Raw genomic sequence first — 23,531 nt, 5'->3', positions numbered from 1 at the left:
GGCCTGGCCTGAGGAGCTCGGCTCTAAGAGGGCGTGGCCAGCAGGTGAAGTGTCAGAGGATCAGCCTGTGCGCTGGTGAGTGCACTTCTCCTTCCTTAGTGGAAAATAGGGAGCAGCGGAAGGAAGGACAGGGCGAGAGGGAGGCCTGGGCTTCCCCTGTCAACCTCTGGTATTGACATGACTGGGGTAGTATCGAAGACTATGGGGGTCCAGCCCCTCGATAGTCCCCTCCCAGGGTCTGGGAAGAATCTACAACCAGCTGATAATTAATCTTTGATGAAAAGAAATGAATCTATGTACACGAAACTCCTTAGTTCATACACTTTATTATTATTCTGTGATAGTTCTCTCTCTACACAGTTTCTATTCTGCTCTCATGTCTAGCTCCTTCCTTGCCTGATTTCTCTATATTTGTCTACTGTCCCCTCTAGGTTCTATCTTAATTCCTTCATCTAGTTCTGTCCCTTCTAGGTTCTCATCTATCTTGTTCTTTCCCCTATCAGCTCCTCTCCGTCTCTTTCTCTCTCATCTGGCTCTTCCTCATCTTGTTTTTCCCCATCTGGCTCTTCCTTATCTTCTATCTCATTCCTCTAGTCCTCTCTTTTAGCCCTTCAATCTAGTTCTTCCCATCTCAGTTCGTTCCTCTCAAGTTCTTACCCATCTAGTTCTTCCATTCTCTTTTCTCTCCTCTGTCCTCTGCTTTACAGTTATATATCTCCCCCAAATCACAATCCTCCCCTCCACCCAGGACACTCAGCTTGAACTTCCTCAGGCAGTGATTGTCCACTATCAGGATCAAATGGAGGGTTGATAAGAATTACAAAGAGGGGCACTAGTTGTTAATTACCATTTGTGACCCAAAGGGGAAGTGACTAATGAATTAACTAAAGGCTAAATATGGGTAATATCTAAGAAGAGGGATCTTATGTGCACAACTATAATCTTAAATGTGTTTGGTAAAAGATGTTAAAAATCTATAAGTTGCTAGGTCAATGGGAGAAAATAAAACTGTCTTCTTTTTTCCTGTGGCTCCTATCTGTCCAAGCTGTCTGCCATTTTTTTCTGCAGGGTGGGGGACAGTGTGCTCAGTCTCTAGGCAACCTGTGTACAGGTAGATGCCTCTGGTGATAGTTAAAGGGAGATCTGGAACTGGAGGTAAGATTTGGGAAAGGAGGAAGTTAAGCTTAATTGGCACATCCACCAGGCCTTCTCAAACAGATAGCCTGGATGCTTAAGTCTGTTCTTAGAGAGTACAGAGGTATCTCTGATAAGGTACTTTCCTCCATCTGGGGATGGACCTGGCCGGATGCTGCCGATGATGATAATTACAGGGAGGCTTGAACTGGGGTTCTGGCTGAGCATAGCTGTTAGCGCAGAAGGTTATCTAAATATTCCTAGAAGTGGTTAGGTAAGTAGTTAGAGGTCTATAAAGTTAGTAAGGCTGTAAGAAAGGAGGGGTCTGAGCTAAATTGTGTAAAGCTATTACTTAATGTCTACCTGACCTAGGCGGTGTCCTCTTGTGGAATTTACCTTAAGTCAGGAGACTCGCCTGTGGGTTGTTATCACTGTTAGTCCTCAGAAATTGGGTGACCACCTGGGTGATGTCTCCTTTAGTCCTTGAAAGTGGCTAGGGGAGATATCTGATTCCAGAGAAAGCCTTTCCTGAGGCTGTTCTCCAAATGCCTGGAATGTGTATGTCTAGAGAGTGATCAGTCCACACTGTTAGCCCTTCTTAGGGAAAAATCAATTGGGAAAACTATGAAGGCACACATGATTTTCATAACAGAATACAGCTGATATATAACAAGCCAAGTAACACCAAAAACTCCTTGGGATTTGGCTTCCTCTGGAGGAATTCCCTGATTCCTCCAGGTAGTGACTTTGCCATAACCAGATGAGTTCTTATGATATTCCTGCGGCCCGCAGCAGGGTAGGAGTTACTGAAGAGGGGCGGGGAACACAGCTCATGTGATAAGGGCCTGCCATGCAAACGTGAGGACCTGAATTTGATCCCCAGAACCCACTTTAAAAATAGCCGGTGTGGTAGTGTATGCTTGTAATCTCAGTGCCAGGGAGGCAGAGACAGGATCTCTGGAGTTCACTGGCCAGCCAGCCTGGAGTAATAGTCGAGTTCCAGGCCAATGTGAGGGCTTGTCTCAAAATAAACAAGGTAGATGGTGTCTGAGGAATGATATATGAAGTTGACCGCTGACCTCCATGTGTGTGTGTGTGTGTGTGTGTGTGTGTGTGTGTGTGAGTGTATATATATATATATAGAGAGAGATTGATTGATTAATTGATTGATTGATTATTGAGGTGAATCCAGGATCACTGAGATGATAGGTAGCTCTAGAAAAGCCAGGGGATGTGCAAGTTCTGTTCTGGGAACGGTCATTGCACAGGACTGGTCAGAAAGGCAAATTCCCCCAGGACCTGGTAAATCAGAAACCCTAGAGTGGTGTCTGTGAACTGTGTCTTAACAAACACTGTGGAGGGTCCTGGTGTACCACCAGAGTTGGAGTGTCACTGGCTGGAGGGATGCTGGGTGTGAGTATAGCGTCCTACAAAAAGGGGGAATTAAAACCGAGTCTGGAAAAACTTGGTGGCACACTCTGGAGGGCCTCACAGATTGTTGCTTTATGGGAGACTATCATTTATAAGATTTTTAAGTAAAACAGTGTTTTTGAACTTTCAGGGTTTAAATCAGGTCATCAGTAACTAATCTCAAGGCATTAGCAGAGAACAAATCCGATCATAAGGACTCAGCTGGTAGTCTGTTTTAAAAGGATTACTTCAGCTCCCCAGCAAGTCTCTACCGACAGACAGAATGCATTAGCAGGGCCTGAATGAAATCCAGCAGAACAACTTGGCAAAGCATTTTTTATTGCTCAGAAGCAGGCTTTTACTCAAGGTGGGCAAAGCCTTGATTGCATTTGAATGTTAAATTCCTAAATGCTGCATCGTTGATGGCAGAGAAAACAGCTGTGTTTGCAGGGTCCCTGAAATGGCAGTGTCCCTGGTCAGGTCTGAGATCCATCACTTCCCCACTGTGGGTCACCAAGGTCTGGCAAGACTAGAGTGACAGGTTTGCTTGCTGGACATCTGATGACCTTTACAAGATGAGCTCTAATCATGGTTTTGCTCAGAATATTCAAATCTGTCCTCAGCAATGGTGTTAAACATGATTGCATCTGAGAGCCAGACCTGGACCTTATGACGACGAGAAGTGTACACATGTCCAAGTCAGATCTAGTCAGTTCTGTGATGTCCCAGAAGGTGCCTGCAGGGCACGATGCTATTACAAGTTCTAAATGGAAGAAGTTCTGAAGGCCGGGCCTGAGGTTAGAGACAGACCTGGCCCAGGGTTCTTTGGCTAGCTATTTTTCCTATGGTGGATGGGAGCTAATGCAATACCACAATTGCTCTTTCCTGAGCACTTCCTCTATTTCCAACTCTCCCTGGAATACCAGAGGACCCAAGAGGCCTGTGCAGGAGACCTCTAGCTCCTGCCCCTCCCTCTCAGCCTGCAGATAGATGTACTTGTCTCACTCTGGAACATGCTGCCTCATAGCATTGTTGAGAGGACCAATTGTGGTGACATCCATGAAAGCATTTCGAAATAATGCAGGGTATTATATACACTTAAGGGAGGGGGCTTTCTAGAAAATGTATTTTAAACTCCTAAGTATAATGTCTTTCTGATTTAGAATCCATGCCTGAAGCAAGGACAACAACAAACTTTGTTCTTCTCATCACTTAAACTTTGTTGGAAAGAGGATACAAATAGATCCTAATCTCCCTTTCATATTTGCCTGCTGTGCAGTCATCTGTGCGTGATGAGCTTGGAGGTCTGAGGACCCATGCAGCAGCACAGGCTGTGAGCATCCTCCTGGTGAAGGGGTTCTGTCCGTCTGTCTGTCTGTTCTGTATCTATCTGTTGTAACTCAAGCACTCTTAAATATTGACACTTCAAAGTAGTATTCTGTTCATCACCGTTGGAGTTTCTCCTTTGGCAAAGGGTCAGGAGGGCCAACTGAAACGAGATTCCCAGAGAGGGGGAGGCCAGTGAGCAGAAAACCCAGGAGAAACTGCCCACGTGCGGCTGTGAGAGGCCAAGGGCAGGCAGGGACTACTGACAGGTAGTGATGCGGCAAACCCCTCTGCTCCAGGAGCTCCCCAGTTCCGGTGAAAATCAATTGCTGTACCTTAGCTGCCATTCCTGAATGTTCTCCTTAGGGTGTTTTTGTTTTTTAATCGTGTTTGTGAACCCCATTGCCTGTTGTGTTCAGGCAGGAGCAGTTTTAGTTGAAGCGAGTCTGTGTGCACATTTCAGGAACACTTCTGTCTGGCAAAGGAGTTGGGGATCAGTGACAGAGGTGGACAGCCAGCCCAGGGAGAGGTGGAGAGGAGAAACATGGCCGGACTTTGAAGCTCACTGATGGCACTTGTAGTTTCCTGTCTGGGGTCCAGGCTTCAGTTCATCATTGCTGCCATCCATTTGGTGTCTCCTTGTCAGTACATCATTGAATAGTGTGTGCTCTTTGTCCCCACTGGTTCGTCACTGACCACTATGAGTGGTGGCTTACTTTTTAAAAATGTGTCGAGAATATCATATATGTATACAATGTATTTTGGTCATATCTACCCGACTCCTCCTCCCATTCCACCTATGTCTTCCAAACTTCATGTCATTTTTTTTTTGATGTCTTAAATGATGCCCAGTGAAAGGTTTTAGAGAGTTGGGAAAGTGATGGAAACCTGTGTGTGTAAGTGTAACATGGACAGCACTGTTTATTCCGGGTATATTGGGTAATGACTTAATCTGGACATTTAAAGACCATATTTCTTAGTCTGTGAGCTACACATGGTGGTGTTGACCTGTAATCCCAGTACTTGGGAAGCTGAAGCAGGGGAATGGCGAGTTTGAGGCCAGACTGGGGCTACATAGTGATTTGAGGAACATAGCATTTCAGTCAATAAACACACACGCAGATCTCTGTTACTCCCTGGATTTAAGTAAAATCTCCAAACAAAATTATGTAGCATGCAGTCAAAAGATGGCTTCATAAAAAAAAGTCTGTACTAAATGCTCACATTATTTTTCTGTTAGCAACAACCACATTATCTTGGTATTTATCATTTGGGAAGCTGTTAGCATTTATTCTGTTCCCCACCATTCTCTCAAAAAGATGGAAGGACACAGGGCTAGAGTATGGTGTGTGTGCGCTTACACTTGATTTAAAAAGCCAACAGAGCAGCAGTGCTGGGAACCCTTGGGGGGTCGTTCACTGGGGTGCCCATCCCCATTTCTGTCCCAGAGAACCTCTGCTTTAACCAACAGGCATCTCCCTCCATTTACGTAAGAGGACTTTCTTAGCTTGTGCTGAGAACAGGTATTTTTAAAGTCGCACATTGTCAACTCTGTCTTCTAAAATAATTTCAAGCTATCTACTGGGTGGTATTTGATAAATAGCTTTATTGGCTTTGATCCAGTGCTCCATTTTGTTTAATACTTCAAACAAAGAGTAGAAGCATGTGTATCAGTTTAAGTCATGAAACACGATTGGTTTGAGCTGCAAACAGGCATCGAGTTCGTGCAGTCCATGAAAACACTGAAGCTGTTGATTCTATGAATAGTTAATGATCCGCGTGCGGGGACAGTAAGTCCCATGCAACCTTTCCAGCCTGGAATAGAAGAGTTCCCGTCAGTGCTATGGGATTCCTTGCCTTGCCTTCATCCTTGTCATCTCCTGTCAGACCTTAGCCCTCTGGGAAGCAGCACCCATCACCTCCCCAAGCCAGAGCGCTTATGTACATTCATGAACATGTCTTTCTCCTGCCGTTTTCATGTGGTGTCTGCCCTTGCTCTGGCCCCTTTTTAAGGAGCTGTTTCCCTTCCATTATGTCCTGGCCCCTGGCTGCCTGTGCTTGCCTTCCACCCAGTTGCCCCCATCCTCAACTGCCCTGAGGTGCTGGGCAGCTGGATTCGCTGTGATGCTCTCTGAGTTCCAGCTGGCCTGTGTTCAGACAGAGGTGGGGAATGCCTCTCTCCCCTTGTCCCCCGGATTACTATGGCGTCTCAGTTCACAGGGCCCTTAGGAGAAGGGGTGTCTTTATTTTCCGCCTGTGCCGTCCATCCTTGCTCCTGTACAGTTCAGACCCAGGTCTCCAAGGTGTCTGGACAGACCTGTCTCCTTCCCTGTGCTTCCCTCCCACTCTGCTCTTCTCTGTTCTTGTTGCTTTCAAGAAACAGCTGAGATGTGGATGCCACCACACCAGAGGTGACTGATGGGTGAATCGGGCTCTTAGAAACAGCAGTGTGTGTGCCCATGAGGGTGGAGGGAGCGAGGAAAGACAAGACCCTATCACCTAGCTACACTAGGAATTTAAAGGACTCAAGAAACGGCTTGGTTTGGGGAGAGCGGCAAGTTTGCGTTTCATACCCGGAGAGTGCTCTTGAAGTGACCACTTGGAATGGATCAAGGGCATTGAATGTTTCTCTCCTTGACTCAAGCTCCTTGCAGCAGATGGGCCGTTAGAACAAACAAGTTTCTTCATCCGGATCAACGGGAGAGGTGGGGACCGGTCCATGATTATAAGCCCCTAGACATACCCTGTGAGCTGTGCTTCTCATCTCTTTCAGGGGATCCTTAATCACAGCTTGTTTCCCTCTGTGCTGCCTCTTTCCCAGGAGCCGAAATGGGAAGTCAGAAACATTCTGGCTTACCCAAAGCTTGTGGTTGCTCAGATGGGGGCTTAGGCTACTGTGAAATTGTCTCTGGCCTCAGGTCCTTCAACCACTTGGCCCATCCTTGTTGAACTGACTGGTGCGGTGTTTGCCTTCAGAATGGGCAGCCACTCAGCCCACCCGTTCTGCCCACAGAGCTCAGTGGTGCGCTCAGGTGTGTCTGAAACAGACCATGGGATCTTCTCTTCTCCGGGTTCACGTTAACACGAAGATGCTTTCAATCACCAGCCGGCCTGCGTGGCGGGGTCCAGGGCTCCCCACTGAACTGTTGGGCACCATTTTCCCTCTTGTCCCAGAGAACAGAAGAAGCCGTGGAGGGGTTTGCCACCTTCACTCGGTGCCTGTCGTGGGCCAGAGTTTTAGGAATCCAAAGACAAAACTATTGAAGCAGTCCTTGCTCTGGTAGCACACATGTGGAGGAGGTAGATTAGAAATATTCATGATGCGAGATTAATAATGCTTCCACGTACACACAGTGGAAGGAGAGGAGGGCTGCTGTGCCTTGGAGAAAGGAGCTGGGAAGCCTCCCCAGAGAATGTGGTGCTTCCACGACAAGGAGCTGACAGGCGGAGAAGGGGGAAGAAGCCTCACTCTGGATGGGGTCAGCGGTGGGTTGAAAGGCGTAGGGTAAAGAGGGACATGAGATGGTCTTGGAGAGGGTGAGAAATGTGCTGAAGAGAACAGTTCTTTCAGAAGGAAGAAGCCCTTGGCAGGCTTCTAAGCAAGGGAGCGAATAACCAGTGTGCCAGGTGTCCTGACTGGGGGGAGGTGAGTCTGCCCACTCATGACTGGGTCCAGTTGTATTTTATGGCGTCGTTCGCGATAGGGTTTTAGGGCATTGCAGAGGCATTGAACGCTGGCTCTTTGTCATTCCAGGTATCTGATCCCCTGCAATCACATGATGCTGAGTCAAAGGTGGGCCGTGAAGGAAGGAGACTGCTACTCCATGTCCGCAGCCAAGCTGCTTGCTTTGACGCCCGTTTGCTGTACCAGTGGCATCACCCTGACCCTTGGGACCCAGGAAAGGGATTACATCCTCTGGTCAAAGTGCATGCATGCTGGTTCAGGTGGGGGCATGCTAGCGTGGTCTTTAACCCCGATACCGACTCCCTCTCTCGGCCTGGGGCATCTCTTTGGGTAGACAAGATAACCGCAGTGTGGAGGAGGAGCTGGAGCTTTTTCTGCTGCAGGAGTTGTGTAGAGCCCGGAGCTAGTGTTCTCCAAAGCACCTGCCTTCACCTAGTCATTTTCACAGAGTTTTGTTTTATATGTCCCTTTTAGTGGTGTCTTCCGAGTCCAACTGTGAAGATGTGTATTAACATGTCTTCTAAAACAAAATGAGTTACAGGTGCTCGGTCTATAACCAAGACAGGCCTGCTTTTTAATTTCCAAAACTCAAAATTCAGATTAAAAATGACTTTCCAAAACTTGTCAGCTACTTTCTCTGTGCAATCTCATTTAAGGATGCGAAGAAAGTAGCGCTGTCATTTGCAGATGAGGAAACAGACTTGGGTGGGGCAGTGGTGGCGCACGCCTTTAATCCCAGCACTTGGGAGGCAGAGACAGGTGGATCTCTGAGAGTTCGAGGCCAGCCTGGCTACAGAGTGAGATCCAGGACAGGCGCAAAGCTACACAGAGAAACCCTGTCTCGAAAAATAAAAAAAGAAAGAAAGAAAAGAAAGAAAGAAAGAAAGAAAGAAAGAAAGAAAGAAAGAAAGAAAGAAAGAAAGAAACAGACTTGGGGGGAATTGACTTGGTCATGGTTATGTCACGGGTAACTTCTCTGATTCCCATACTCCATGTTTGTTCCATATTCTGTGTCTGGAGTTACCACAGATGTGTGTCCTACCAGGGACACATCGCTAGCTGGCAGGATTCCTGTGCAGTGGTTAACAGCTAGGATTCTGATCTTGGCTTTCTCACCTTTTAGAGAAAATTTCTTAATCATTAAAAAACCTTTCCCCTTTCTGTGAATTAGTACCTTCCCCAAAGGACTGCTCCAAGGATAGGTGAGTTCAGGCCCAAGAGCTCTTAGGAGGCTTGCCCGGCACGTAGCCACTGCTCAGGAAAGATTTCTAGGAGTAGTTTGATGTCTTTTTCTGTAAAGTGTATAAGAGAAGCAGCACTAGCCTCTGACAGTAGAATGATAAACAATGAGGTGGGTGTCTGTTTTACTGGGCTGTGTATATGCTTCTAAAGGCTCAAGTCTGATCCATTATGAAGGGGCACAGAGTTCACAAAGATGTGGCTGGAGTGTGGAGAGGGTCCAGAGGAGGCCAGCACTCGAATCATCCATGGCCCTGCCACAGCTAGGGCGGATGTTCTATCTGTGCGCAAGTGGGGAAAACCGTGTCTATCATATAGGATCGTTAACTCCCATGCCAGTGATAAAGCACGTACAGTATTGTAGATACTTAAGGAATGGTGGACAGCATGTTTCCCTCCAAGTCTGAGTTTTTTCTAGACATTTCATTTTCGAGGAAATTACAAATGTAAATACAGGTGTTTTCACAACTAGTTCAGTTCTGATGTTGGAACTTATAACATGAAGTCAGTCACCTTTAAACACATGACACCTTCTCAGGTTGAAATGACTGTTGTGATTGACGGTGACTTGGCTTCAGGAGACCATCTGATGTGCATCAGCATCCTGATTATTGTCAACAAGGTGCAATGCGTTAATTGCCTTTTCTAGAAACCCAGGATTTTTCTACTAGAAAACCTGGTTCTCAAACTCATGAGTCATTAGCCTTCCACTTATCAAAATACTTTAAAATTATTACATCCTGCGGCAAGCACCACATTAGGAGCACTGCCTGTCATCCCCTTGTCCTGGAGAGTGGCCCTCATCAGCTCTTGTTTCTCTGATGACTGACATTGTCACCAAAGAAGTCAGGATCCCCTCCATTCGGGTCCCTCATCTTGTTAATAAATGACTTTAGAAATGGACTCCGAAGGAAACTCAAAGACAATTTTTTTTTTTTTTTTTTTTTTTTTTCGAGACAGGGTTTCTCTGTGTAGCTTTGCGCTTTCTGGAGCTCACTTGTAGCCCAGGCTGCCTCGAACTCAAGAGATCCGCCTGTCTGCCTCCGAGTGCTGGGATTAAAGGCGTGTGCCACCAACGCCCGGCTTCAAAGACAATTTTTTTAGAATTTGAGAGAGAAACACATGGACAGGCAACTGTAAGTCTTGGAGATGAGGAAGAGAGAGGCCATGCCCTTTCAGTTAGAGTCCCAGAAAGCAGGGAGACCCTGCAGTCAATGAGCACCAGCTACAAGCAGTGTATGGCACAGGGGTGGGGTGTGGGTGGGGTCTTTAGAGGAAGAGTGAGGGTGTGTGTAGGTTTCTGGCCAGTATCCAAAAAGAAAAGAGAAAAGAAAGGAACTTAGTTTTCTGAGTAATTCAGAAAACCTGGTAGGCTCCATAGCAGAGGCTCTGCAAGAGGCTGCATGAGGGAGGGGTTTCTGGGAGGGGTGAGTGCATTATCTCTTTAAGAGGATAGTTATTCTTCCCATCTTCCTAGCATATCTTCAGGTGAACCAGCTTTCCTGTGGGGTGGACTCAAGGCCAGGTGATTGACAGGCCCAGCTAGATTATCTCTTAATGGAGGAAACAGTAGTATGTAAAGCTCTGATTTCATGTTTCCTCCTGGGGCCGGAGGCATTGAATTTTTTTTGACCAGGGGGCCTGAGGAGTGAACAAGCAGGCACTTACCTTTCTGGTGTTGCCAGGAGATGGGAGGTGGGCTCCAAAGCTGACCATGAAGGAGGGGACCATCCTCATGGGCCTCTCCGGCTGTCTAGTCACCTCACAGCATTACCTAACAGTTTCTGTAGCCCGTACCTGGCCACTTGGGTTTTATCTCTTCTTGAGGGTGGAGTGTCTGTCACTGCCTTTCCCTCTTAATTCAGCGTTTATTATCAGAGATAATGTAACTAGCCATTGCTGACCTAAACTGATAGCAAGTCCCCGACTCATCCCCACCTCTCTTCCTGATGGCTGTTTGTTCCTTCCTGCCCAGGACCCGAGGAACAGCCACTGCCAGAAGCGCCCTGCCCATCTCCTCCACCCGCCCCTCCTCCCCCTCCTGCCCCAGCAGCCTGCATTGTGGAGTATGGGAAGACCCTGGACATCAGCTACCTGCAGTATCTGTGGGAGGCCCACGCCAACATTCTCCACTGCATGAGGGACTGCAGGGTGTGGTCAGCCCTCTACGATGGGGACTCACCTGACCCCGAGACCTTTCTGCAGAGTCTGCCAGAGGAGAGCCGAGAGAGTTCAGGCCCGCCGGAGGCCGGACCCCCTCAGCAGCACACCAGGACAGCAGGGCAGACGAAGGACAAGAACCAGTCAGAGCTGGAATGGGATGACAGCTACGACACTGGCATCTCCTCTGGAGCGGATGTGAGCTCTCCTGGGCCTTACGACGACGTGGAGACTCCAGCCCCACCGGCACCCGTTGACCCCCCCAAACACATCCAAGAGATGAAGAAGAACGCCATCCTCCTCTTCAAAGGGTCCTACATAGAAGAGTCAGACTTCCAGGATGACGTGATGGTATATAGGCTGTGTGCCGAGAAGGACTCTGAGGACGCCAGGGAGCCACAGGGAGACGTGGCTGACCCACCAGCTGAGGCCCAGCCCCAGGACCAGCCTGAAGCCCAGAGTACCCCCATGAGCAACGGACCTCTCTTTAGCCCTGATCCTGAGGCAGAGGCACGACCCAGCAGGGAGAGTTCAGACCTGTGTCAGAACACGTTCTCAGAAGCCAAGCAAGAGAGTGAGCCTGATGCAGCCTTGGAATCAAACCCGGGGTTGACAGTCCCTGCATTTGAGGCGGAAGTCCAGTCAGACCTGCCGGTTGCCAACTCAGAGAGTGAAGATTTCATTGCACAGTACGACCAAATCATCCAAGAGCTGGATTCTGGCGCCAAGGGCTTGATGGACCAGAGCATGCCCTCCGCTGACCCCCTGCTTCTTACAAGCCAGGAAGAGAGGCGAGAAGAAGGCAGAGGAGAAGAGGAGGATGACTTCGACTCCCTCATGGCAGAAGCTCCTGCTGTGGAGACTGTGCCGTCCCCATTTGGTGTCAGAGAGGACGCGGCCTTCACCAGTCACCATCCCGTGAGGACTCAAAGCACCCCGTTCACAGGTGACAACCTTAAGCTGCTCTGTGGTTTCCGCTTGTGCTGTGGTAAGAGGGCAGTGAGAACTGCGAGAGTAAGGCGTGTCCGTTTACCTGACAGGAGTGAAATACCTTTTTTTAAAAAAAAAAAAATTAATTAATTAATTAATTAATTAATTTATTTATTTATTTATTTGGGTTTTCCAAGACAGGGTTTCTCTGTGTAGCTTTGCGTCTTTCCTGGAACTCACTTGGTAGTCCAGGCTGGCCTCGAATTCACAGAGATCCGCCTGCCTCTGCCTCCCGAGTGCTGGGATTAAAGGCCTGAGCCGCCACCACCCAGGCAGGAGTGAAATATCTTCGCAGGGAGGGAAGGGGCGGTCTTGGTTTCCATCTACTGTGATGGATGTATTTGGTTGGCAAGTCAAGCTTTACGTTGTCTTCTGTCTTATCTTCTCCCCATGTTCCTGATAAAGTCATAGGTCTGATTGGACCACACAAGAATCGAGTCGTTTTTTTTAAAGCTGCATTTCCTTGAATCTAATTTATTTTTCTCCTTAGCACTTACTCATATGTGTATTGTTAAAACAAATATATTTTGCTGTTAGAGGGTGTGCTCCATGATGGTGACGCGTTTGTTCTATGCTCTGTCCCCAGTGGCCAAGCAGTGGCATCATGCTTGAAACACTCGCAGGATGACAGTTGGGTGAGAAGAAGGCCACTGCCATTAGTTGGGCTTTTGCCCTAAAGGAAAGACTTAACACCTCAAAAAGACTAGATCCACATATACGAACCACTTTCCCAAATGTATGTGTTCCAGTGAGGACACTGCCGGCAACAGGGAGGATCTGTGTGAGGCACAGAGGGCTAAGACGGGGTCTAAAATGAGCGCGTCAGCCGAGGAAGTATGATAGAAACCATCAGGAACTGTTAAGCAGCAAAGTCTGAATCTACACACACACAGGGAATTCCCACACCCAAGCGCTCAGTGTGCCCAGGGAAGGCTGGATGACGTTTGATAGCAAACAGAAGTGCTGGAAGAAGCTCGTGACACAGAGGGACAGACAATGGCCTTGGAGTCACCCTCTGGGTGTATCCTGGCCCTTAACACTTACCAGGCATGGGGCTTTGGTATGCTCATGCCCCCACAGCCTCTGTGAGGACAGACTGAGGTAGAAAGGACACTGCTATTGTTCTCACTAGTGACCCTCTCAGAACCAGTTGAGAATTGTTCTTCCTGGGGAGCAGCTTGAGGAGGGAGGACATTGTCCCCACCTTCCAGGATCCCCATAGACAGATGAAAAAAAAAAGATTGCCTTCTAGCCCAGTCACAGAGATCTGCTATGATTTCAAGGGGGCTCCCCACCCTTCTCCCCCAATATTTATTCATTTATTTACTGATGCCTGAAGATGTATTTAAACAGGGAGAAAGCTTTTAATTCCACAATTATCAGGCTTGAGCTTCTAGCTGAGATAGCATTTCAGTGTGAACAAGTTTTAATTAAAATTGAGCCAGTTAGTCAATCATAAGTTAAAAGGATTAGATCATCTTAGGTTTCCAGTTAATGGGGACAGAGTTGGGGAGCCAAGTGAGGGAAGGGGTCCCACGTCAGGTGCCTGTCCTTTTGACACACCCAACAGGAAGAAGTCCCAACCATGTCCTGCAGCCTTTTTGTGGGACATCAGGTCTAAGTCCTGGCTAAAGAGGGCTGCCATTTTAGGGTGCCAGCTTTCTGACAAAGTAGTTCCATCCCTGGGAAGTATGTAAACTGGGGGAAGAAGTACAGCTTAGGGGAGAGCATAGAAAACAACACCATATCACTAACATCCGTGGTGTGTGTGTCTTCACCCGTGAGCTGGTAAAATGCAGGTTCCTTGGTGCACATGGCTCACTGTACCGAAGATCTTGCCTTTCTCCTTCCCCTTCCTCTTTTTGGAACTTGTACACGATGTCAGGAAACATCTTTCCATGTGTGAGTTCTGTTGTTTCCAAACTTCCAAGTATGGGCTGAGGTGGTAGCTCACCTTCCCTTTCTCCACACCATCACCAGGGGTCAACAGCAGAAATTGATTTCTGTTGAGGTGAATTTGCTTCGTAGAAAAATCATAGTATTCCACTTTTTAAATTTCATTTATTTATGAATATGACCATTTTTATTGATCCTATGATATTCTATGCATAGGACCTAAAGACACAAAATTAAAAGAATAAACAATCATTCACAGAGACACCAACAAAGAATTTTTTTTTAAGTGCAAAATGGTTGGAAATGGGATGTGATCCAGGTGGGAAGGGAGTCCAGTGGAGGGAGGGGTGAGTGCCACACAACAGGGGCTCTGGTGGTGAGTGGGAGAGGGAGGCAGGGTTACTAAATGTCTGTTTACCCTAGACAGGGCACTAAGAGCAGACAAGAAACCGGTCTATCCAAGTTAGAGGGTTGAACAACGGAGTTTGTTGGGGCTCCGTCCATGAGCATGCGTGAAGGGGTACATACAAGAGCATGGGTGACTCAAAGGAAGCTGCATCCTTGAGAAGCCCGTCCCAGCATGGGCTGTGACTCACAAGCTGCACCCCCAGAGATCCCTGTACAACGTGCAGGCAGCTATACCAGCGTCTCCTCTCCCCAGCAGTCTCTAACTGCCCGTGGAACACTGAGGAGAGGCCTCATGAGTCTTGCAGGTTCCTGAGTTTTCTGAGCCTCATAACTTGAGTTAGCTTCTAAGTCTTAGGAGCCTCCCTCCTTCCCCCAGAAGGAAATGGCTGACTTTAAGCTGGCAGTGCGAACGGAAGTGAAGAGTATGGTCTCATCGGGCAAAGGTGCGAGAGGAAGCCCAGGAGTAGTTGATGTCTGCTTGTAGAGAGTCTGGGCCAAGATGAAGAAGGGGAACTTGTACTCCTGGCCAAGCATTACAGTTGGAATGTGGCATGACGGCCTCAACAGTGCTGTGGAGAGGGTGGGGGTGGGGAGAGGTGGTAGCAGGAAGAACACGTGGGAGACCTGTTATTGCATCAGATATAGGCTGTGCCCTTGCTTGACCTGGGAATTGTGTCTAGAGCCATTTCCACAACTTCTGCTCCAGACTCATACTTCTGTGTCACACATTCACCTATCCATCCATCCACTCATCCATCCAAACCATCCATCCAAACCATCCATCCACACATCCATCCACACATCCATCCATTCATCCATCCATCCATCCATCCACTCATCCATCCAAACCATCCATCCACACATCCATCCACACATCTACACATCCATCCATCCATCCATCCATCCATCCATCCATCCATCCATCCACTCATCTACTCATCCATCCATCCATCCATCCATCCATCCATCCATCCATCCATCTATCCACACATCCATCCACCCATCCATCCATCCACACATCCATCCATCCATCCATCCATCCATCCATCCATCCATCCATCCATCCAACCATTTACACATCCATCCACTCATCCATCCAAACCATCCATTTACACATCCATCCACACATCCATACACACACACACACACACACACACACACACACACACACACACACACGCACACACACACACACCACTAGGAATCAAGGTAATATGCTGGTTAACAGCCCTGCAAACAGATGGTCCAAATTGAAATTCTGACTTCTTTTATTTCCCAGTTGTGTGTATTTAGCATTCTGCCTTATCTTTAAGTGGGATAAATAATTAACATACTTCCTAGGATGATTTTATCAAGTGAATCAGTACAGGAAAAGTACTTGGAACTCTGATTTCTGTCTAAGATATACTTAATAAATGTTTTCAACAATAATTCAGATATTACTTTATCGTATACATACAATGTTTTTACAATATACTAGAATCTGTAATAAGGGTTTCTTCTAGGAGGTGGCCTGTTTTTCACTTTACACCTTTATACTGTATAAAGATGCATGTGTTTATGTATGTATGTATGTATGTCATTTTAATCTCTGTTAAATGTTGCTCGAGTCCAGTCAGGACGTGAAAGGACTGTGTCTAAGGCAGAGATGCAAAGGTGGAAGTGAAAGTGAACATTTAGATGTTTCCAAGGTTGGATTTGTGAATAGAGCTGAGTCACAGAATCAATGACAACTTTGTTTCAGAATTGAGAAATGCAGGGAACAGACTCAATGTAGACCAGGGACTGAGCATTTGAAAGGCAAGAAATGAATGCTGGTGGGGGGTAGGGGGGCAGTGAGGGCTTTCTGAAGATTTAGCAGTTCTGTGGGTGTTCTGTTCCTCAGCTTTGTGGGGCTGTGATAAGATGTCTGAGGTCATCGCCTCTATTTTGGATCACTGTTTCAGAGGACTCAGTCCATTCACTCAGCCCCATTGCCTTTGGTCCTGTGATGTGTAGAATGTGCCCAGGAGCCTCCCATCTCATGGTATCATGGGAGCAAAAAAGAACAAGGAATATCAGGATCCCATTAGCCTCCTCAAGGTATGCCCCTAGTGACCCAATTGCCTTCTACTAGGCTCCACTTTCTAATGTTCTGCCACCTTCTTATAGTGCGTGAAGGGGACCAGCCTTCAGTAAACACATGGGCCTTTGGGGGACATTCACAATCTAAACTAGCAGGTGAGGAGCTTATTGTCCTCCCAGGAATAGAGCAGCAAATATTCAACCTCCACGTCCAACGTTTCCTGTGACTTTCTGAGAGTAGTGCAGTCTTCTGATTTTCAGATGCTTACAGTTCCCCTGGCAACTGCTTTTTGCTAAGCAGCTTTCTTTGATGTGCTAGAAACCAGCTAAGAATAAAGTCAGGACTCGGAGTTTAATGTATATATTGTTATTGCCCATGCCTACGAATGTATAGTTAGCATCATTGGTGGATTACAGAGGCAGTCTCCTGTCCTTGACTTAATGCACTGTCACTTATAGCCTTATTCTCCACCTTGCCTGGGAGTTGAGCTATTTCAATCTCCCTTGTAGTAGTGATGGGCTATCCATGTCTACCCTAGTCACTGATGGCCAGCAGTATTCATGTCTGTAGGTAGGGTGGCTAGATACAGAACAGAATACTCTGGGCTCAGGGAAAGTACATTAGGAACATGTTTTGTTGAAGGTTCAACCTACTTGATTATGTCTTTACTAAACAGTTTTTTTTTTTGATATGGAAGGAAACAGATAAGGAAGCAGAGATGTCAGCACTTGGGGGTGGAGTGAGGGTGTGACAGAAGAGAGACAGGGAAAATAGGTCCAGAGTAGAAGAGGGTAAGGAAGGCAATTCAGAAAGAGAATTGTGCTGTGGTGACTTAAGAACCCCAGGGACATTTCTGGAGTTCTTAAAGGGACAATCATTAGTTGCTTTCAAACCGACATTCCAGTCTGTGGGGTTTCTGGGTACGTTTGGTAGACTTCCACGTTTGTTTGGCAAGATTCTCCAAGGCTCATCAATCCCCTTAGGGTTCATCACCCAGTCAGCATAGAGAGTGGGTGAAGAGTTCTGCTGGCCCTTCCCAGGGATGGTGTGGCCTGTGAAGGAACCGTACCTCCCAGGGCCTCTTAGAGATCCTGACACAGGATCACTGCATCGCCCACTCATGTCGGCACTCAGCATAGTTGTGTGCTCTCATTTCCCAGAGAGCTTGAGTCCTCATAGGGGATTTTGCTCTTCGCTGCTGGCAGACTTCCGCATGAAGCATCTGGAGATGAAGTGTGTTTGTGTCACACTCGCTAATGGTGGTGAAGTCTTCATAAGGCCTGTTTATCTATCAAGGGTTATGTGCGTGTGTTATAAATATGCCTGGGCTTAGTGGCATCATCAACAGCTCCACGGGGGAAATAGAGAAGTCGCATCGATCTTTCTTAATGGAACACTTTTATGGTAAAAATTTAACACATCTCCAAGTAATTTTATTAATTCCAGATTTATTATTATTTTTTGTTTTCTTTGCCCTCAGTAAACCAACACATAAACCATATTAACTTGTTACCAATGTGGAGCAGAAACAAAGCTGCCTTTTGCTAATATATATATTTTTTATGAACTGCTTTTGTAATCATACGGCTTGGCATTTTGAGACCCCTGCGTCACACTGGACCACATTGCCTGAGACTGACCCCTTCTTTCTCTCTGGTCTGAAATAGAAAATGCAGATACTGAGTTGCGAGGCATCATCAGGCCTCCGCCCAGGGCCTCTGTCTTCACCTTGTCTCCCCTTTCCCACTCCTCCGCATGGTGACACTCATGAGGCAGGTGTGTGGATAGGACAGACACTCCCTGGTCACATGTTAAACATTGCCCAAACATGTGTGGTACTCTCCACAAACACTTGTTGCTGTGACACTTTCGGTGGCCTCTTACATCTGCATGTAGCCCACGGCACCAAGAGATAGTGAATTGCAGATTTTGAACACTGACAGAATCAAGGAATGAAGAACCCGTGTGGAGAAGCAACTTTAATCTTTAAAAAGGATTTATGGTCTGAGCTTTTCAGAGTTCTTTCTAGCTTCCGAAGGATTGAAGGTGGCTGGAGAGTCAGGGTGTTCGCTCTCACTCACATGGAGAAGCAGATATGTGTCATGCATGTTCACAGCCTGGGCCCAGGGTGGTCTGTGACCGTGGCCCCGGTGACTCTGCAGCTGTAAGAAGGTCCCACGTGCCCAGCCAGCCCTGACACGGTGTGTCCTCCCTGTAGGTCCATTCATCAGTGTGGTCCTGTCAAAGCTGGAGAACATGCTGGAGAACTCTTTGCACGTCAACTTGCTTCTCATTGGCATCATCACCCAGCTGGCCAGCTACCCCCAGCCACTCCTGCGCTCCTTCCTCCTCAACACCAACATGGTCTTCCAGCCCAGCGTCCGCTCTCTCTACCAGGTATGTTACGGCCACACCTGTTCCTCTTCTCTTTCCCTTCCTCTCACGGTTTTGTTAGTTTTCAAAATCCCACATCCCATTCATTTGCTTTCCTGCCCTGTCCTATTAAGCTGGTTGTGTCGATTATTCTAGACAAACTGCAAATCTTCATTTAGTGTGATGTTTTGAGGGTACCTTACCAGGACCACACAAGCAGTTAAAAATGAGCAGGCGTCTGATACCATAACCGTCCCCGTAATGAGGGCTGGACCCAAAAGCTGTATTGGGAACAGTAGACCTTTGCTGTAGAGCAATAGCATCATTCACGTGGTCTTTGACAGGTCCTCGCGTCTGTGAAAAACAAGATTGAGCAGTTCGCTTCCGTGGAGAGGGACTTCCCAGGGCTCCTCATCCAAGCCCAGCAGTACCTGCTCTTCCGCGTGGATATGTCTGATGTGACCCCTGTGACACTCACCAAAGGTCAGGAAGCTCTCTCTCCCCACCGTGTCCGTCCTGGCCTGGTCCCACTCCCCACATTCTGGGTTGCGTTTGCAGACATTGCTTGGCATCTGGACCCTAGGGGCAGCAAAGGATATTTTTATTTGTGTCCATCTTAGAACAGCCTCTTCTCAGATCTGGAGGAAGGGCTCCCTGGCCTCCACAGAGGCTCTGGCTGGCCATTCATTTTCCTTGCTGAGGTGGTTCAGGGAAGGAGCTGATGTGTGAGATGGTGTTAAACTCCAGTAAATCACAGCACCTGTGGACCACAGAGAGGCATTATGTGGACTCCTGGAACCATCTTTCGGCCACCTCTGCCCTGCAGATGCCATCTGTTCCCTTTATTATATTTTCAGAGCATCTTGCACACACACACACACACACACACACACACACACACACACACTTTAGGACTCTAGGAGGTGGATGCTGTTAGTTAGGATGAGAAGTGAGGATTGCCCTCAGCCTGATTCCTGACAGACTAGCCCTGCTGGCCCCTAGGCCTGGTGAGCACTGCTGCTTGGCCTTGTTTTGGTTCTGGTTAGACAAATCTGATGTCCATTGTCTTCTGAGCTGTGACATGGGCCCTGGTGAGCACAAACGAGCAAATTCCAATATTGCTCTGACTTTACCACAGTTGTTCAGGTGTGGAACAAGGCTTCCACGGGGCAGGTAAGCAGTGAGGAGACTTGGGCCTAAGTGGCCAGGAACAAGGCTGGGAATGAGAGGCAGAAACATAACTCCGGGAGAAACTCACACCATTAAAAGAAGCTGAAAAGACTCTGGAACTGTGTGCAGCCGCTGGGTCGTGTCTCCATGTGTTTGCTCTGATCTTGGTCACTTTGCTTCACTGGGTCTCAATGTCTCTATGTCTGGAGGTGGGGCTATGGATGAAACCCAGGGCCCCCAGCAGGTTAAGGACACGCAGTACCACTCAGCAACATTCTCTCCCCTTCCCTTGACTTTGAAAGGAAGGATTTGTTCATCTCTAAGGTACTTTCTGGCCACAGAAAGAACTCTGGTTGTGGTGATCTCCTGGGGTACTGCCCCAGATTTTCAAAGAAAGTTGCCGAGGTACCACTGGTGAAATGATGGAAAGTGAAGGCAAGGCGGTTGAGGGAGGGGAGGAGAGCTGTGTTGGGTGGGAAGGTGGGACTGAGGCCCTGAGGCCTCTCAGCCACACGGGCCGCTGCTCTGTGAGCTCTGCTGCCCCTGAGGGAGCTTGTGCTGCTGTTCACCGTGTGAGAGAAGGTGCCTCGTTTGCCTTTGTGTTCGATAGGTCAGTGCCAAGCTCAGTGCCTTCAATCATGGCCGTCTCCGATTGTGTACGAGCGCATGTACAGGTGGGCGTGGGGTGTGTGTGCCCTGACCCCAGCCAGCTTAGCCGCTTTGGCCTGGACCCACTCACGTGCGCCATCGCAGGAAGTCTAGGATGGCCCGCACATCTTTGCCTATTGAGTGGGGCGTCAGGATGTTTGTCGCCACTTGGCAGGTTAGTTCAGGCTAGCAACACACCTGGCTCCTGTGGAGCTCCGGGAGTGAGCGGGAAATGTAGCAAGCACCTGAGGCTCGGGCTGAGAGCTCACTCGAGGTCACGTCCGCTGCTTGGGGCTGGCTGAAGCAAGCCTCTGGGTGTTCTAAGTGGGAAGAGTTGTCAAGAATGGTAGCCACGCTGGGCGGTGGTGGCGCAAGCCTTTAATCCCTTTCCAGGAAGGAAGGAAGGAAGGAAGGAAGGAAAGGAAGGAAGGAAAGGAAGGAAGGAAGGAAGGAAAGGAAGGAAGGAAGGAAGGAAAGGAAGGAAGGAAGGAAGGAAGGAAGGAAGGAAGGAAGGAAGGAAGGAAGGAAGGAAGGAAGGAAGGAAGGAAGGAAGGAGGGAAAGCCAGCCCACATAAATACTTTAAAACTATACAACAATAGTGCTGGGCTCTGACTTACACTCGGAGCCTCTAACCAAGTGCTGATTCTAGAAGGGAGGCCCTCTGATTCTAGATGTCAGCCCATTTTATAGAGAAGAAAACTGACCTGGTGAGCCAGGCCAGGGGATCACTCAAGTCTGCTTACTGTGACACACTGAAAGGCCATTTCCTGGTGGCAAGCCAGCTCAGGTCCACCCCAGCAACTGTGGGAACCGCCCGAAGGATGATGCCCCTGCAAGTTTCTAGACTCCTTTCCTGCTCTTCTGCCTCATGAGCAAAGATTCTTGGATTCAAGCTGGGCAGATGCACCTTAGCAGTGACACTTCTAACTCCCAAGTCATGCTAGATACATACCCACAAAAAGCCTGGTTTAGAGGAGGCCGAGTTGGAAAGAGAGCTGGAAACAATGAGGAATACGAGGCACTCTGGAGAGGAGCAGGAGTGTGAAGAAATGTGGGTCACACTTGGTGCAAAGCATTTTTGGTCCTCAGGAACAGACCGGCCAGAGGCTGTGAGACACGTTCTCAGGTGGGTTTGACCCTTGGCGACACTAAGCACAGCACAGGTAATCGAGCAGTGTGTGGCTGAAAGACTGTGCAAGCCTCTAGGACACGGGGCTGGAACCAGGGCAGGGAGGGGCTTGAGGGGCTGTGGAACAGGAACCGCACAGGCTGTGGGAAGTTAGCGGCCGCTGAAGAACTCCGTATGCAGTCTAGTGGCCCCTGTGTACTTGACACCCAGTGACCCCCTGGATCCTTACAATCATCCCAGGCGCTTTTGACAGGTCAGTGGAAGCGGAAGTACAGAGAGGTGGAGCCCCTTGCCTGGAGTAACCCAGCCAGGAGGCGACAGAATCTGCTCTTAGCGCCTCTGAAGCTTAGGAGGATGTAGGTGAACAGAAATGTGGAGATGGAGTTCCAGACAGTGAGCAGCGAGCACAACACAGACTGTGGTCCGAGCAGGAAGCCTGCAAGTGTCCCGATCCCCAGTGGGATCCAGGCCAGCTTCATCAGTAAGCTTTGATGGCCCGAGGGAGAGCTACTGTGCCTGAGGAGCGGCAGGGAAGGGGTTGCCAAGGCTGCCCTGTGGACCTCAACGTTGTTCCCAGTCTTGTTCATCTCCTGTCAGGGCATGTGAGGAGGAATTTCTGGTAGGGGTAGTGGGGGACATCTTCTCAACTTCTCTAGTTCTCTGTGACATGAACTGTGATAAGCTTTAATCCAAAAGGATATTTAAAGCAGCAAAGCGGAGGATTTTTTCTAACACTGAAGACTATAGTAGTGAGATGTGGGAAAGTACTATAAATGTCAAGCATTTTTAGTGCTGTCGTTAAGTAACACTCTGAAAAGTGTTGAAAAATGGGGCTGAATTCTAAGAAGCAGCCAAAATAATGAAGAGCTGGAACGTAGAGATTTAGAAGGAGTAATGAGATCATTTGGGTAGGGGGCAAAAGGTGGCATAAATAATTCCTACAAATATATGAAGGTTGGAGATCCCAGGAATTAAAGAGTCAGGGATATTGGACTATTTTAATTAATTAGTAGGGCTGATATGGTCTAAAAATGCAAATCAGTTAGATATGTTAGAACTCGGGCTCTGTCATCTCAGACTTGTGTTACTGAAATGGGGATGCAAGCCTCTGGCAATGCTCTATAAATGCTGGCTTCCCAGCCCTTGCTACCACTGGATCCTGATGGCTGCATGAGACTCTTAGTCTGGTCCTTGCCATTATTTCTGGTGATCTGGAGGAATCTCTCACCCTTGTGTTTTGAAGCTGCAGGACCCAGCCAGGAGGAGCTGGGGTTTCTGGGAAGCCCTGGAGGTCATAGCAACAGCTGCAGAATACAAGAGCTTAAGGAGCTGCACCTGGTGACCAGGACCCCCCCCCACACACACTGGGGTGTTAGGAGAGCAGAGGGGCCACAGGTGTCCTTGGTAAATTTCCCATGAGCCCAGTCTCCACTCAGCTGACACTAGTGGTAGCAGGTACTGTTGGAAGTCTGCCTCTTGTCTGTCTGTCTGTCTATCTATCTATCTATTCCATCCATCCATCCATCCATCCATCCATCCATCCATCCATCCATCCATCCATCCATCCATCCATCCAATCAGGGTTTTGCTTTGTTGCCCATGCTGATCACATGGTCCTTCTTCTTTGGCCTCACAAATAGCCAGGACTTCAGGGTGCCAGCACAGTGTCTGGCTGGGAGTTTGTCAAACCTGTAGTCTTGCCACAGCTATGCATGAGGTTCCCTGTGTAGAATTTTAGGCGAACAGTCCTGTATTAGAAGCTGAGTGCTAGCTGGTATCTGCAGGACAAGCTGGTCATGGAGCACTTGAGGGCTGTCTTCAGGATCTGGTCAGCTGAGGGACCGCACCCAGACTATTCCCTCCGCTAAAGCGCTTGCCCCTCTCCCCCACACTTGTA

The 23,531-nt window shown here is 48.2% G+C and overlaps 1 protein-coding gene across 4 annotated transcripts in view; it reads left to right on the top strand.

The window, feature by feature from the left end:
- The window catches only part of Fam160a1 (family with sequence similarity 160 member A1), a 271,043-nt gene that overhangs the window by 240,615 nt on the left and 6,897 nt on the right, over window positions 1-23,531 (top strand). For all 4 annotated transcript variants that reach the window (XM_037206702.1, XM_037206701.1, XM_037206703.1 and 1 more), the window contains 4 exons: window positions 7,625-7,815; window positions 10,770-11,900; window positions 18,532-18,710; window positions 19,031-19,169. In XM_037206702.1, coding sequence (XP_037062597.1) covers window positions 7,625-7,815; window positions 10,770-11,900; window positions 18,532-18,710; window positions 19,031-19,169 — 1,640 coding nt within the window. The remainder of the gene's footprint in view (window positions 1-7,624; window positions 7,816-10,769; window positions 11,901-18,531; window positions 18,711-19,030; window positions 19,170-23,531) is intronic.

This window comes from Peromyscus leucopus, chromosome 6, assembly GCF_004664715.2.
Source record: "Peromyscus leucopus breed LL Stock chromosome 6, UCI_PerLeu_2.1, whole genome shotgun sequence".
Classification (NCBI taxonomy): domain Eukaryota; kingdom Metazoa; phylum Chordata; class Mammalia; order Rodentia; family Cricetidae; genus Peromyscus; species Peromyscus leucopus.
This window is presented reverse-complemented; position numbering and strand designations above follow the sequence as displayed.